This window comes from Monodelphis domestica, chromosome 1 (genome assembly GCF_027887165.1).
Source record: "Monodelphis domestica isolate mMonDom1 chromosome 1, mMonDom1.pri, whole genome shotgun sequence".
NCBI lineage: Eukaryota > Metazoa > Chordata > Mammalia > Didelphimorphia > Didelphidae > Monodelphis > Monodelphis domestica.
The window spans coordinates 176875950-176889749 of record NC_077227.1 but is presented as its reverse complement, the minus strand read 5'-3'; the positions used below and the strand labels follow the sequence as shown (position 1 = coordinate 176889749).

Genomic DNA, 13800 nt, shown 5'->3' with positions numbered 1-13800 from the left:
ACATATAGATACTGTGGAGATATTTTTAAAAATCAAATAATTCCTATCTTCATGGAGTTTATAATTGGGAGACAGAAAAGACACCTTCAAAAAAATCCAGTGATAGGAAGAAACAATATAAAAGTATATAGTGAGATTTTAAACAGAAATTCTGAGAATGAGCTACTATTGTAATGATCTGGGTTTTGTAGATTTAGGAAAGGCTTTATGGAGAAAGTAAGTTCTAAATAGTGTTTTGGAGGAGGCAAGCAGTAATGACTGGTAGAAAAGTAGAACATGCATTCTTAGGTGAGTGGGGTAGTTGTATATTTGAAGACAAGTAGAAATGAACAAATCATTTATAAAAGAAAGCCTGATCAACAGTTACCTTTACTTAGATGGAAATTCTGTTCTAAATCCTTTTGCTTCAGACTAGGACAGTCTAGCAAGCTGGGGATTTAGGGAAGTCACGTATATATTTCCAAAAGGCTTAGGAAGCAAGATGAAATAGCTTCCCTTCTATTGGTCTCTGAGACATCACCCCAGGCCCCTATCATTGAAGTGGTTTGTCTTAATCACACCATTGACCAGATGTGGAACATTTGCTAAGAACATGTACTTTATTCTTATGCTAATTCACTGTTGGGGAAGGTGCTTTGAATTGGTTTAATTATTCTGGAAAACAAATTATATGCCCTCCAAATTATTAAAATGTTCATATATGTTGGTTCCCGAGAGTCTACTACAAGGATTATGTTCCCAGAAGGTTATGAGACCAACATGTGTTTAAAAAAGCAGCATGATTTGGGAGAACAAAGAACTAGAAATTAAATATATGCCTGACAATTGGAGAATGGTTGGATATATGAATGCTATGGAATGTTACCATGCACTAAGTATTGACAAATAGGAATTCAGTGAAGCAAGAGAAGGCTAGTATAAAGTAATGTCTAGAGGAGAAAGCAGAGCCAAAAGAACAATGTGTGTACACAATGTTACAACAATGCAAATAAAGTTAAAAGTGAGATGAAACAAAACCCTAGTCAGATACAAGTCAATCTTTACACAGTCAAAATGAAAGAGTTAACCACCGATAAACTTGAGAGTGGGTTTGAGTATCTACTGTGTCATAACAAGATATTTCAATCTATTTTTTAAAGGCTCCATCATTCTTCCTCTAACATTGACAATTAACAGAAACAATATGGGTTAGAGACATATGAGGAAAGATCATAGAAATTAGGGATTGCAGAGCAAAAGATCCAATTAGTGTACAATTAAAATTGTTCTTTTTACCCCACCATTTTTCCCAAAACAGTCTATACTTGCTTCCTCCATTTTACTCTCCATTTCTTTACTCTCTTCAGTTTGCCATCCATCTCCACAATTTTACTGAAACTGCTATCTAGAAAGTCACTGATGGTCACTCTCCCAATTTCCTGAAGACACAGTAGTGTCTGTAGCACTGACTGTAAAATGAAGGAAGGGGCTGGAGTAGATGATCTCTAAGGTCTCACCATCCATAAATCCTATGACCACCTATCCTTAAAACTCTACACTTGGCTTCTGTGGCTCTAAACTCATGAATCTTTTATCATTCTAACCATTCTGCCTTTTCTGGATCTTTTTCTTTTTCCCTGCCCCTTAAGTGTAGGTATCTGTCCTTAGCCCTTTTCTTTCTCCCTTGGAAATCTTATTCCTACAACTTCAGTCAGTACCTGTATACAGGTGACTTAAATTTATCTAGCTTCTTTCTTGAACTCTAACTCTGAATTTTAACTGCTGGGTATTTCTTTCTACTTATATTCAAATTGGATTCAAGATGTTCAAAAGTGAACATCTCTCCAGGTTCCTTTCCTAATATGAAACAGCTAATTCCACTGACTTACCCATTTCTGGGCATGATCCTACTTTCCCAGCCTTCCAGCTTTGTAACCTAATCATTTGATTTGTTTTCTTTTTCACTCCTTTCTTTCCTTTCATGCTCTCTGTTCCTATCCAGTTAGTTGCCAAGTGTTTCTATTTTCTTTCAAGTTGTATTTTACATCTGCTTTTTCCTTTAATTCCCACTGCTCTTACCATCCTTTTGCAGGCTCTTATCACCTCTTGCCTTTGATATTGTAGTAGCTTCCAAAAGTCTTTCTGCCTCTAATCTCTTCACACTTCCAATTCATTCTACACTCTAATGCTAGAGTAATCTTTCCAAAGTATTAACTCTGTCACTTTCATGCTTAAAAAGTTTCTGTAATTTCTCTTTGCCTTTTGAATAAGTTTAGGACTTGAGGCATAATATTCTGTAGTGGATAGAAACCCAGCCTCTGTGTTAGGCTGACTTAGGTTAGAATTCTGTCTCTGACACCTACTGGCTGTCTGGCCTCTTAACCTCTCAGTTTCCTAAGAACTGATCCTTGACTTTAGGTTTAAGAACAAGTGCTCTGGTCTGGTTGAGAGAGCTTCAAAGTTCCAATTCTTTAGTCTTGCCATTAAGACTCTCCATAATCTGGTTCCAACCTACCTTTTCAGCCTTTTTCCATACCAGTCCCTAACAGGTCCAAGGCTCAGACCAAATGATTTGCTCCCAGCCAGTGAATATCTTTTGCCTTTTAATGTATTTTGTCTTTGCTCATGCTATTTCCTCCACCAAGAATGCTTTTCCCTCCTCCAAATGTTACTTCCCCAAATTCTACATATGCTTCAGTGCTCAGCTTAGGCTGCCTCTTCCAGGAAATTTTCCTTGATCACCCAAACTAGAATCATTTCCTCAACTGAACTTTTAAAAGGTAGTATCTTATAAAACTTTCATAGCACACAATGCCTTGTATTATAGTTATTTATGGGCATATGCTATTTTCCCTGCTATATTAGAGACTCCTTGAAGGCAGGGGACTATTACTTTTATGCCTTTGTATCTCCCATAGTAGCTTGCACTTAGTGTCTAATAAATGTTTGTTGAATCAATGAAGTATTATTGAGCATTTAGTAGGCCTCTATTAGACATTAAGATATCTTCTAAGGATTTTATTATATGGGCAAACATATGACATATTACAAGACAGCATAGGCTAAATGTTAGATGAAGTTTTTGTTCTGCCTCTGCTACATGCAGGCAATAAGAATTACATATATTCAGATATGGCCATCACTGGAAGATTGGGGTGATTGGGGAAGGCTTGTTGGATGAGGAGCCAAGACTGATGATGTTAGGCTTTAAGGAAAGAAAAATCTTCAGCAAGGATCAGGACTTTCCTATGTATTTTGACAAACAAATACAATATAATACAGATCACAGGAGACATAGTGAAGAGAGACCCGAAGCTAAAGGAACCAAATTCAAAACCTGATTCTGGCATATCCTAACTATTTTTTATAATCCAGCTACTTTGCTTTCTGGGTCTTGGTTTCTCCCAGCATCTTAAATATAGTCAAGTGTTTAGTGGATGCTTGTGGAATTGATTTTTACAGTTGACTCTTAGTCAGATTAAAAATCATTAAATCAATTTTTTTTTATTTTTTCCAATTACATAGAAACAAGGTTTAACAATTTTCTGACTTGTGTTCTAGATTTTCTTCTTCCGTCTTCCTCCCCTCCCCAGAGGGTGAATAATCTATTTCTTTCAGGTATCACAATTTGCTTTGCCATTCCTTCAATCAATGGGCATCTACTTTATTTCTAGTTCATTGCTATCACGAAAAGTTCAGCTCCTATTTTCCAATAGAATACTCCCTTGATTTTAAGAAAGGATTGGAAACGAGATGAATGATAGGAATAAAATTCTCCAACTTGCAAATAAAACAACTAAGGCAAAACTCTGAGCCAGAACCTATTTAATAAAGGGACTGGGACCCCTTCAACAAAGAGGTTCCCAGACCTTCCTCACAGTAGAAGAGTGATAAGGGCTAGACAAAGGGGGTTAAGTGACTTGCCTAGGGTCAAATAGCTAGGAAGTCTCTGAGGTATCACATTTGAACCCAGGACCTCCCATATCTAGGCCTGGCTCTTTATCCACTGAGGCATCTAGCTGCCCCCACCTGCCAAGTCTTTATATGCTTGGATAGTCCAGACAGCTTTAGTCCAAAGAAAGCAATTTCATTGGTGGGTTCTAAACTCTTGGTACATTCCTAAGTCATGTTGCTAAGAAACAACCAGGTGCACACATAGCAGGAGCCATTTTCTCTCTGATCCACATGCCATGACTCTAGCTGTGGACTCAGGGCTGATATAGCCAGAATGAGATTGCTTCTTCTTAGTTTAACTCCTTGTCTGGGTCTGCTTAGAATGGGCCACAAAAAGGAAATGCTACAAAGTGGAAGAAGGGCTCTTAATTATATATTGGGGTGTTTTCACTAAAGCTCGTGACATCTCTATCATGTAGGACCTAAATATTCAGGCCAAGGGTAGAGGACCCTTTCTATATTCCCACAAGTTGTGTGACAATTTCAAGTTTACCATAAATTTTAACATGAGAGGAGAGATTTTATTCAATTATAGGAAAGAACCTACTCAACTATAACCTATACCTAATTCCTTCTGAACAGATTAGTTGATTGATTGACTATGTATGTATTATTCTGTTAATGATAAGGAACTGATAACTTGGCAATGCAGATTAGACTGAAAATTATCAGAGATAAAAAGTTTTGATAGGTAAAGATTGATATGTTAAACCCGGAAGAAATTAAAGAATTTCTTGTGCAAGGAATTCAATAAGTGTGAGGATCCAAGAAAAGGCAACAAAAAGGGAAATGTGGGCTGTGTTCAGGAAATGCAAGACAGTCTGATTTGTCTGGAGCAGAGTTTACAGAGGGTAGCTAAGGAGATATAAGGATGGAAAAATAAGGTGGTGACAGATAAGAGGAGGGCCTAATGTGTTTGGTAGAAGAAGAGTTAGAGGTGAAAATATCCTGCAAAGTGTAACATTTAAAGTAGTATTTGCCATAAACTGTTACAGATAAAAGAGTGGTTGCCTTAAACTGTGACCGCAAAGATATGTGTTTTTTTTAATATATATTAAAAATAAAGTGGTCGCTAGGGAAAAATTCCCAAATATAAAATATACCCAAATCAGCTGGGTTTTATGGAGATTTTAATTAATACAAATGAAGGAATTAAAGAAAAGGGAGAGAAACAGAGTAAAAGGGAATAGTAGGAAAAGGGCTAGACCAGCTTAGGCCAGCCTTAAGGCTTAAGCGTTAAGAGAGAGATCAGTCAATCTTTTGTCAACTCACCACAAGATTTGTCCAAGCAAGACTCTAGTGTTCAGAGACCCACCAGTTCAGCTTTGGTCAGCTCCATCTCCAGAGAGAGTTCTCTGAGAGAGAGTCCCTTGCTCTCAGCTTCCCATCTCCTTTTTAAGAGAATTTTCTCCTATGTCACCTCCCCTAAGTACTCACATCTACCAATCATAGTAGATGTTTTCCAAAGGACAGACCATTCTTAATTTACACCTGAGTAGACTAAACTTTTGAGTAATTCACACCTGCAAAAACCTCTGAGTAAGTTCTCACCTCTTTGCCACTTGCAAGTTTACAAGTTGCCTGACCTTCATGGGTACTTAGCACCTTCCTAAAAATAGACTTAGCTTAAGGCTTTTGCTTTACTATAAGTATGAGTTAAGTACTCTTTTTATTGTTCAGTAAAGAGTTTACAACTTTATCTTCCCCTAAAGTATGCTTAAGTATGGGTGGAGTAGAGTTCTCACATTCCTGACTAAGTCCCTTCATTGTTTAAAATGGGGAATGGTCTTACCCAAACCTCATGAAGTGTAGGGTCTGAGAATTTTTAAGACTCACAATCTCCCCTGATGATCATTGGGAGACTAGTCTCCCCATTGATCATTTTACATAATCATCTTGTAGTCCTAAACGCACTTCTAATTACACATGCATACAATAATCAATTTTCTAAGAGGAAATTAGAGTAGTGAGGGAGGAATAGAAAAGAAAGAAAGCAAAACCAATGTTTTGCTAGGCACATTGACAGAAAGCCAAATTAGGGGCAGTCCCTTTTGGCATAAATGTGTACATTTACAATAAATGTTAAATCAAACTTCAGTTCAATCAACCATATCCAAAGTTCATTCTTGATCTTGATGTAGTGTGGATTTTCCAGCATCTTTCTGCAACAATTCATTCTCTGGATTTAGGAGTTAGCAAGCTTCTTCCTTGAAGATTTTTTTTTGAATAAAATCAAAATCTTGGATTTTAAATTAAAATATAAGCCCCCCTGAAGTAGGTGTTAAAAAAACATCCAGTTCAGCCCAGGATGCAATGTTGAGTCATGGGGGTGTATGAGTCAATTATCAAAAGAAGAGAAAAACAAAACCAAAAACATAAGGAAAAAAAATCATGGGGGTGTATGAGTCAATTATCAAAAGAAGAGAAAAACAAAACCAAAAACATAAGGAAAAAAAATTCAAAATAGACCCAAAATTGTATAGGTCCAGTTTAAAGTAATTTCTATCCCACCAGTCTACAGGACAGAATGCAATAATATTTCATTTACCCATTTGCAGCCAAGACTACAGGAAGTTGCCATATTATAAGAAGCAAAAGAATTAGAATTCTATTTTGATAGGGAAGCGTCATTCCCTTGTCTGACTTTTTTTTGTCATTCTCAGGGCTATAGGAAGCCAGCATAATAGTCAAATTTTGTACTTATATGAGTACTTCACAAAGAGTGTACATACAAAGAAGTCCTACGACTTAACATATGCCAAGTGTTGCAACCTCGAGTCTCACATTAGTATTTCCTGTGTGCTCTTTTTGTCACTTTTCAGGTTAAGTTTGTGCTCCTTATTTTCATCCCATTTTCTGGAATCAAACATTAACATTAATCACAGTCCCATAACATTTTATCAATAAATGGCAGGTTCCCATAGTCCATAGTTTAAATAAAGCTTTTGGGTATGCATTGATATTATAGCAAGTATATATGTAACTTCTATTACTGCAGAAAAATAATATTAATTGTATGTGCCTTTAGTACAAGAAATGAGAAAAATAAAATATTCTAATCAAAATAAAAGAAAAGCAATAATAAAAATTAAGGGAAAAAATCAAGAATTCAATGCATTCCTGAAAAACAGCATCCATTTGTCTATGGATTATTATCTCCAATTCATATGATAGGGTACAGTCAATCAGTCTCAACAGAAGATGCCTTCTTCACATGTGAGTAATGAATCCAAGAGTCCTTCTCTCCAACCTTTATAGATGTTGGAGTAGTTAACAATATTTGGAATGGTCCTTCCCACGAAGGCTGAGTTCCTCCAGTACGCTTGAAATTCTTAACATACACTTTGTCTCCTGGATTCAGGTCATGCAGAGAAAAGTCTATTGGTTCAGCTTGTACTGCAGCTCCGGATTCACGAAGTTCACATAGTTTGTGCTGTAATTCCTGTATATAAGAGGCAATAATAGTATCTCCCCCTAATAGTGATGTATATGCAGGGGAGAAAGGTTTAGCCTGTATAGGCAGATGTCCAAAAAGCATCTCAAATGGTGAGATGTTTAGGTCTCCTCTAGGCCTGCTTCTAAGATAAAATAGGGCCAGAGGGAGAATTTCAGGCCATTTTAAATGTGTCTCAGTGCATAATTTTCCAATCATAGTTTTAAGTTCTTTGTTCATTCTCTCCACTTGGCCTGAGCTCTGGGAATGATATGGAACATGGAATTTGGGAGTTATCCCCAAGCAAGAATATATCTGATTTAGGACAGAATCAGTAAAATGACTTCCTCTATCTGAATCAATAAGTGCTGGCAGTCCAAAGCGAGGAATAATTTCTTTTAAAAGTATCTTAGCAACAAAATCTGCTGTGGCTCGGGTTGCAGGAAATGCTTCTGGCCATCTGGTTAGTTGATCTACAATGACTAGACAAAATTCATAACGTCCAGCCTTTGGCATTGTTATGAAATCTGTCTGTAGATGCTCAAAAGGTGTGTAAGCCAGAGGATGTTCACCAAAGGCTTTTCCATGAAATGCATGTTGGTTATATGCTTGACACGTAGAGCAGGCTTAACACACTTTAGAGGCTATAGTAGTTATACCAGGGGCTATCCATACTCTCTTGACAGAGTCCATGATGCCCTGGGTGCCAAAGTGACCATTTTTATGAATAGATTGGCAAATTTGATGATAGAAACTTCTAGGAAGCAGGGGTTTTCCTTCTGATGACACCCATACTCCATTAATCTGTTTTGCTTTGAATTTTTGTTTCCATTTTTCCACTTCCTTTTCATTATAGGAAAGTGATAAATTTAAATCATCAGTGGTTGTTAATGTTAAAATCAATTCAGGCCCTTCTATGGCTGCTAGCTTTGCAGCAGCATCTGCTCGATCATTTCCTCTAGAGACAGGGTCAGTGCCACCTGTATGGGCAGAGCAATGAACTACAGCTAGGGCTTCAGGAAGCTGGAGAGCAGAAAGAACTTCATTAATAATTTCTGCATTAGCTATAGATTTTCCAGCTGAGGTTAAAAATCCTCTTTGGAGCCATAGCATTCCGACTGAATGACAAATGCCAAAAGCATATCTAGAATCCATGTAAATTGTTGCCTTTTTATCCTTGGCAATTATACAAGTGTGCTTCAGAGCTATGAGTTCTGCTCCTTGAGCACTAATGTTAGAGGGTAATGAAGCTGACCATTCAGTGGCAAATTCTGAGACTACGGCAGCTCCAGTGTATCATCTGCCATCCCTCATAAAAGAGGAACCATCGGTAAATAAGATCAGATATGCATTGTCTAAGGGAGTGTCCAAGAGATTATCTCAAGGCTTTTCTGCCATGGATACTGTTTCACAATTGTGTAATGGTTCTCCTGAAGTAGGTAAATCTGGAAGCAAGGTGGCAGGGTTAAGGGTTGTACAGTGTTTCAAGGTAATGTTTTTGCTATTTAACAACATTATTTCATACCTTGTAATTCTCTGATCCGAGAATGCCTGTGGGCATTCTCGGAACGCTTTAGCAATAATGCTTCTACCTCATGTGGGCACATAATTGTTAATGGACATCCCAATACTAGTTTTTGTCATTAGTAATGCTATAGCAGCTACTCCTCTAAGACATGGTGGTGCTCCTGATGCTACTGGGTCCAGTTGGGCAGAATAATAAGCAATTGGGCGCTGAGAAAGTCCCAAAGTCTGAGTTAAAACACCTGAAGCTATTCCTCTTCACTCATGTACATACAAAGTAAATGGCTTGTTGTAATCTGGGATGCCTAGAGCAGGGGCAGACATGATAGCCTTTTTTAGCTCTGATAGAGCTGACAAGTGTTCAGGGGTTTTGAGGGGTTCAGGGACCGAATCCTTTGTTAGTGCTATAAGGGGTTTAGTAATTTCCCCATAGCAAGGAATCCATTGTCTGCAAAACCCTGTTGCTCCTAAAATTGCTCTTAACTGTTTCTTAGTAGTAGGAGTGCTTAAATTTTGAATATTTTCAATTTGTTTTGGAGAAATTTAACGAGCACCCACAGTCAGGATGAACTCCAAACTGTATGAGATGTATCACACTAAAAATTCTAAAGCTGTTAAAAGAATCCTTCACACATAATCATCATCTGATGTGTCACTGCTGCTTGCCTCTGTGTCATCATTCTCAAAAGTGGATTTGAAAGTGCTGTTTTTCCAGGGTCCAAATGTGAAGTCACAGATGAGGCTATTTTTCAAAATACCATTTTTTTCTAAGGCCATTCTTCTGTAACTGTTCACAAATAACTCGGAACTCCCTCATCTCATCTTCTGTTAAGGAAGCGCATGTTTCATCATTTTCACTGTCTTCCTGCCAATCCATCTCCTTTAATAACCTATGCTCTGCCTCAACTGAACTTGAAAAGACAGCAGCTAGTGGAAAGGTAGAAGGCTGAATGATCTGTTGGGAAATCATGGAGGTCAATTTGCCATTCTCCTGTGAAATTTCATTGTCATCAGAATTTCGGGTTATGTCACTTTCATGGTGAGTGTTGTTGCTATTATGCAAATTAAGTGAGTCATCATCCTTCTCTGGCCCCATGTGACTTCCAACTTTGTGTTCCTTATTCACTCTGTCCCTTTTCAATGCTATTAAGCATTCTCTCTTCTTAACAGTACTCATCCAAGTGAGTTTGGTTAGATGAGGCTGATTAAATTTGTCCAGAAGAGAAGAGGAATTTGAGCAATTACATTCCTTAACTGAATTTGTTGATACACTAAAATTCTTGGCAGTTGATTTTAAGGCATTAAATTTGCCAAGGCCATATATGGGCTCATGAGGGAAGGGAGTTCCAATTTTATTTTCTTTAGTTTGGCTTTTCCATTGTGTAGGCTTTCTAGGTAGAACAGCAAGTTTAGGGATTAATGCTTTATAAACACTAGTACCAGTTCCATTTTTAACTGGCTGAGAATGAAGATTTCCTACTTCAGGGAATCCAGATATCTGTAAATCTTTTGCACTGCCTTTTTTAATGTCTGGTATTTTTGGAGCTCTAGATTTATTTGTGAATTCCCACAATGGGGCTATAGTCTCTCCCTTACTTTTCAATTGTCTCTTTAACATTTCAGTTTCTTTCTTTAAGTCTTCCACTAATGTATTGTGTTCCTCAGGTCTTTTTACATGACCCTTATAAACATAGGTTGCTACTTTCCTCAATTCTTCAAAGTCCATAGAGTCCCAATTAGGACAGCTAGTTTTAAAATAGTCTTTTACCACTGAACAACACTTCTCAATGAATTGCCTACGTATTTGCCTAATGTCCCTTTCTCTGGATAAATCAAGGTCCATATATGTATTCCCTATGTCAATAAGTCTGTCCATATAATGGGAGGGGGTTTCATCAATTTCTTGTCGGGTCTGTTCAAATTTTGACCATTTTTCAGGTCTATCAGAGCAAGCTCTCATGGCTATCAATAATGCTTCTCTGGCCTGGCTTAGTTTTGTGTTTTCTAATTCAACATTGGGGTTCCAATGTGGATCCTCAGTTGGCCAATAATGTCCTTTCCTATGTCGTTTTTGATTAGCCAGAGAGACGATAATGTTTTTTTCTCTTTTTGTTAAAAATGTGTCTAACAAATTCTCAACATCCATCCAAGTGGGGTCAAAAGTTCTGAATATATTCTCTAATTTTTTTATAATTAATATTGGTTCTTCCTCAAATGATGGAAGATCTTCCTTAAATTTATTTAAATCCTCAGGGCTAAAAAGTATATGATGTCTTAAGGATACCAAGTTTCCATCTTTATTAAAAGTGGGTACTTCCCTTAAAGGAAATAACCTATCTGAATTATTTGGTACTCCTGTTTCTGTTACTAGGCTTCTTGCTCCATTCTCAATGGGATAGGTATGAGAAAGAGAAGAGTTGGGCACACTAAGGGAGAGGGTTTGTTGTTGTCCCATAGTGCCAGAAAGATCAGAGGTAAGAAAGATCTGAGAAATGAATTGAGCAGGGTGGGAAGGAGGAGCAAAGGAAGAAGTGTGAAAGGATATAGAAGTGTTAGGGTTGGAGGAATCAATAAGGTGTGAAGTGGAGGCATTAGGATCAGAAGCATGGGTGGTGTGTGAACTTAGAGTGGATTGTGTAGGGTTGGAAGCATGGGTGGGGTGTGTACTTAGAGTTGAGGGTGTAGGATTGGAAGCATGGGCAGGTTGTGAACTCAATGGGTTGGTTAGAACTAGGGTTTTCTGAGGCTGATGGGGCAGGGGGAAGGGTGGATTGGTTAAGAGCAGGGGGTTCTAAGGCAGAGTTGGCAGGAGGAGCAGTGGGTTAGCTAGGAGGGCTAATGTCCAGAGGTTCTGATAATGTTCTGAACTCTTTTAATGTTCCTCATAAAAGCTATGATCTCCCCAAAACTTTCCTCTATAAGCTCAAGCCGAGTATTTAGTTCTGCATTTTGTTGAGTAGTAGAAGGAACACTCGGTTGGTTTGACTGAGAAGTGGGTTTTGTAAGGAAATACAATATTATAGCTATAACAATCAAAATCCCAAGGGGGAGTACCGTGTCGATTATACTTTGCCATAAGTCCCATGGTATGAGAAATTTCAGAGAGACAATGAATGTGAATTTTACAAGGTTGGTCATGGAGCTGAATAGCCAGTTGTTAAGTATGTTGTGAACTGGCTGTAACCACATATTTCTAAAGTAAACACGTGGGGAGCAGGACAAGGCCAAAAGCTTTCCCAGGTTTCCCTTAATCCTAATTTAGGCAGTTGTTCCCTAAAGGAAAGGATATTTAGAAACAGCTCTCCTAGCCAGGACCTTAGGGCCCTGTTGCTAAAATTTAAAACAGCTGTATTCTATTTAATTTAAGGAGAAATCAAAATGTTTTTTACTCACCTGCTCTTGCAGCTGTATTTTGAAGCCAAGTTAGCAATGTTTTTTAAAAACTGACTGATAGAGCAAGTAATAAAGAGAGAAAGGAAAGAGATTACACAGCAATTTTTGAGGGTTTTTTCTACCAACTTTGTGGTCAACCATAAACTATAACATTTAAAAGAGTTGTCTGCCATAAACTGTGGCAGTTAAAAGAGTGGTTGGCTGAAATTGTGAACGCAGAAATATGGTTCAAGACAGTGTCTTGACTTTATATTAAAGTGGTTGCCAGGGAAAAATTCCCAAATATGAAATATATCCAAGTCAGCTGGGTTTTATAGAGATTTTAATTAATATAAATGAGGAATTAATGAAAAGGAGAGAGAGAAAAAAAGGAAATAATGAGAAAAAAGGCTAGGCCAGCTTAGGCCAGCCTTAAGAGAGAGAGATCAGTCAGTCTTTTATCAACTCACCACAAGATTTGTCCCAAGCAAGATTCTAGTGTTCAGAGAGACACCAGTTCAGCTTCAGCTAGCTCAATCAAGTTCAGCCACCAAGCCCTTCAAGGCAGCTTTGGCCAGCTGCCTCCTGCAATTCAGCTTTTCCCAGCTGAATCTCAGCTGAATCTACCAGCTGAATGATCAGAGCCCTTTCTAAGCTCCTTTTTAAGAGAATTTTCTCCTATGTCACCTCCCCTAAGTTCTCACATCTACCAATCACAGTAGACGTTTTCCAAAGGACAGATCATTTTTAATTCACACCTGAGTAGACTAAACTTTTGAGTAATTCACACCTGAAAAAACCTCTGAGTAAGTTCTCACCTCTTTGCCACTTGCAAGTTTACAAGTTGCCTGACCTTCATGGGTACTTAGCACCTTTCTAAAAATAGACTTAGCTTAAGGCTTTTGCTTTACTATAAGTATGAGTTAAGTACTTTTTATTGTTTAGTAAAGAGTTTACAACTTTATCTTCCCCTAAAGTATGCTTAAGTATGGGTGGAGTAGAGTTCTCACATTCCTGACTAAGTCCCTTCATTGTTTAAAATGGGGAATGGTCTTAACCGAACCTTATGAAGTAGGGTCTGAGAATTTTTAAGACTCAAAAAAGGCAAGGAAGAAGCTGTCTCAGATAGAGACCTTGGAGGGGAGAGGTGGAGGGGAGGAGAATAAAGGAGAAATCAGTATGTTGAGAAGGACAGAAAAATGAAGAAAGGAATTTGACTTAAAACAGAAGAGTAAGTTCTCATGGAGGGAAACTAAAGGCCTAAAGGAGAATTGGTCCATCATTTTCCCCACCACTAGACTAGAATGATTCCAGTTAATGATGCAGTTTTTATCTGGGAAGGAAAGCTAAAAATAACAAAAGAAGGTATTTGTTTTTTAGCTATGTTGGGAAGAAGAAGAGGATAAAAAAGAGATAGGACTTCTGGTATCAAGTAGATGATAATAATTGGGAATAGAACGAATTCAGAGAAAGCTCAATTTTTAAAAAAAGTTTATTTATTCTTTAGATTTTCCCAAATTTACATGATTCCTTTTCTT

General features: G+C 37.7%; 1 protein-coding gene across 1 annotated transcript; it reads right to left on the bottom strand.

The window, feature by feature from the left end:
- Positions 1 to 9517: 9517 nt before the first annotated feature.
- On the bottom strand, positions 9518 to 10439 carry LOC100619257 (vasculin-like; the record flags this gene model as incomplete). The annotated part of the gene is given in 2 exon segments (XM_056826091.1): positions 9518 to 9655; positions 9657 to 10439. Coding segments are annotated over 2 exon segments (921 nt in total), but the record flags the coding sequence as incomplete, so codon positions are not given.
- Between the last annotated feature and the right edge of the window lie 3361 nt (positions 10440 to 13800).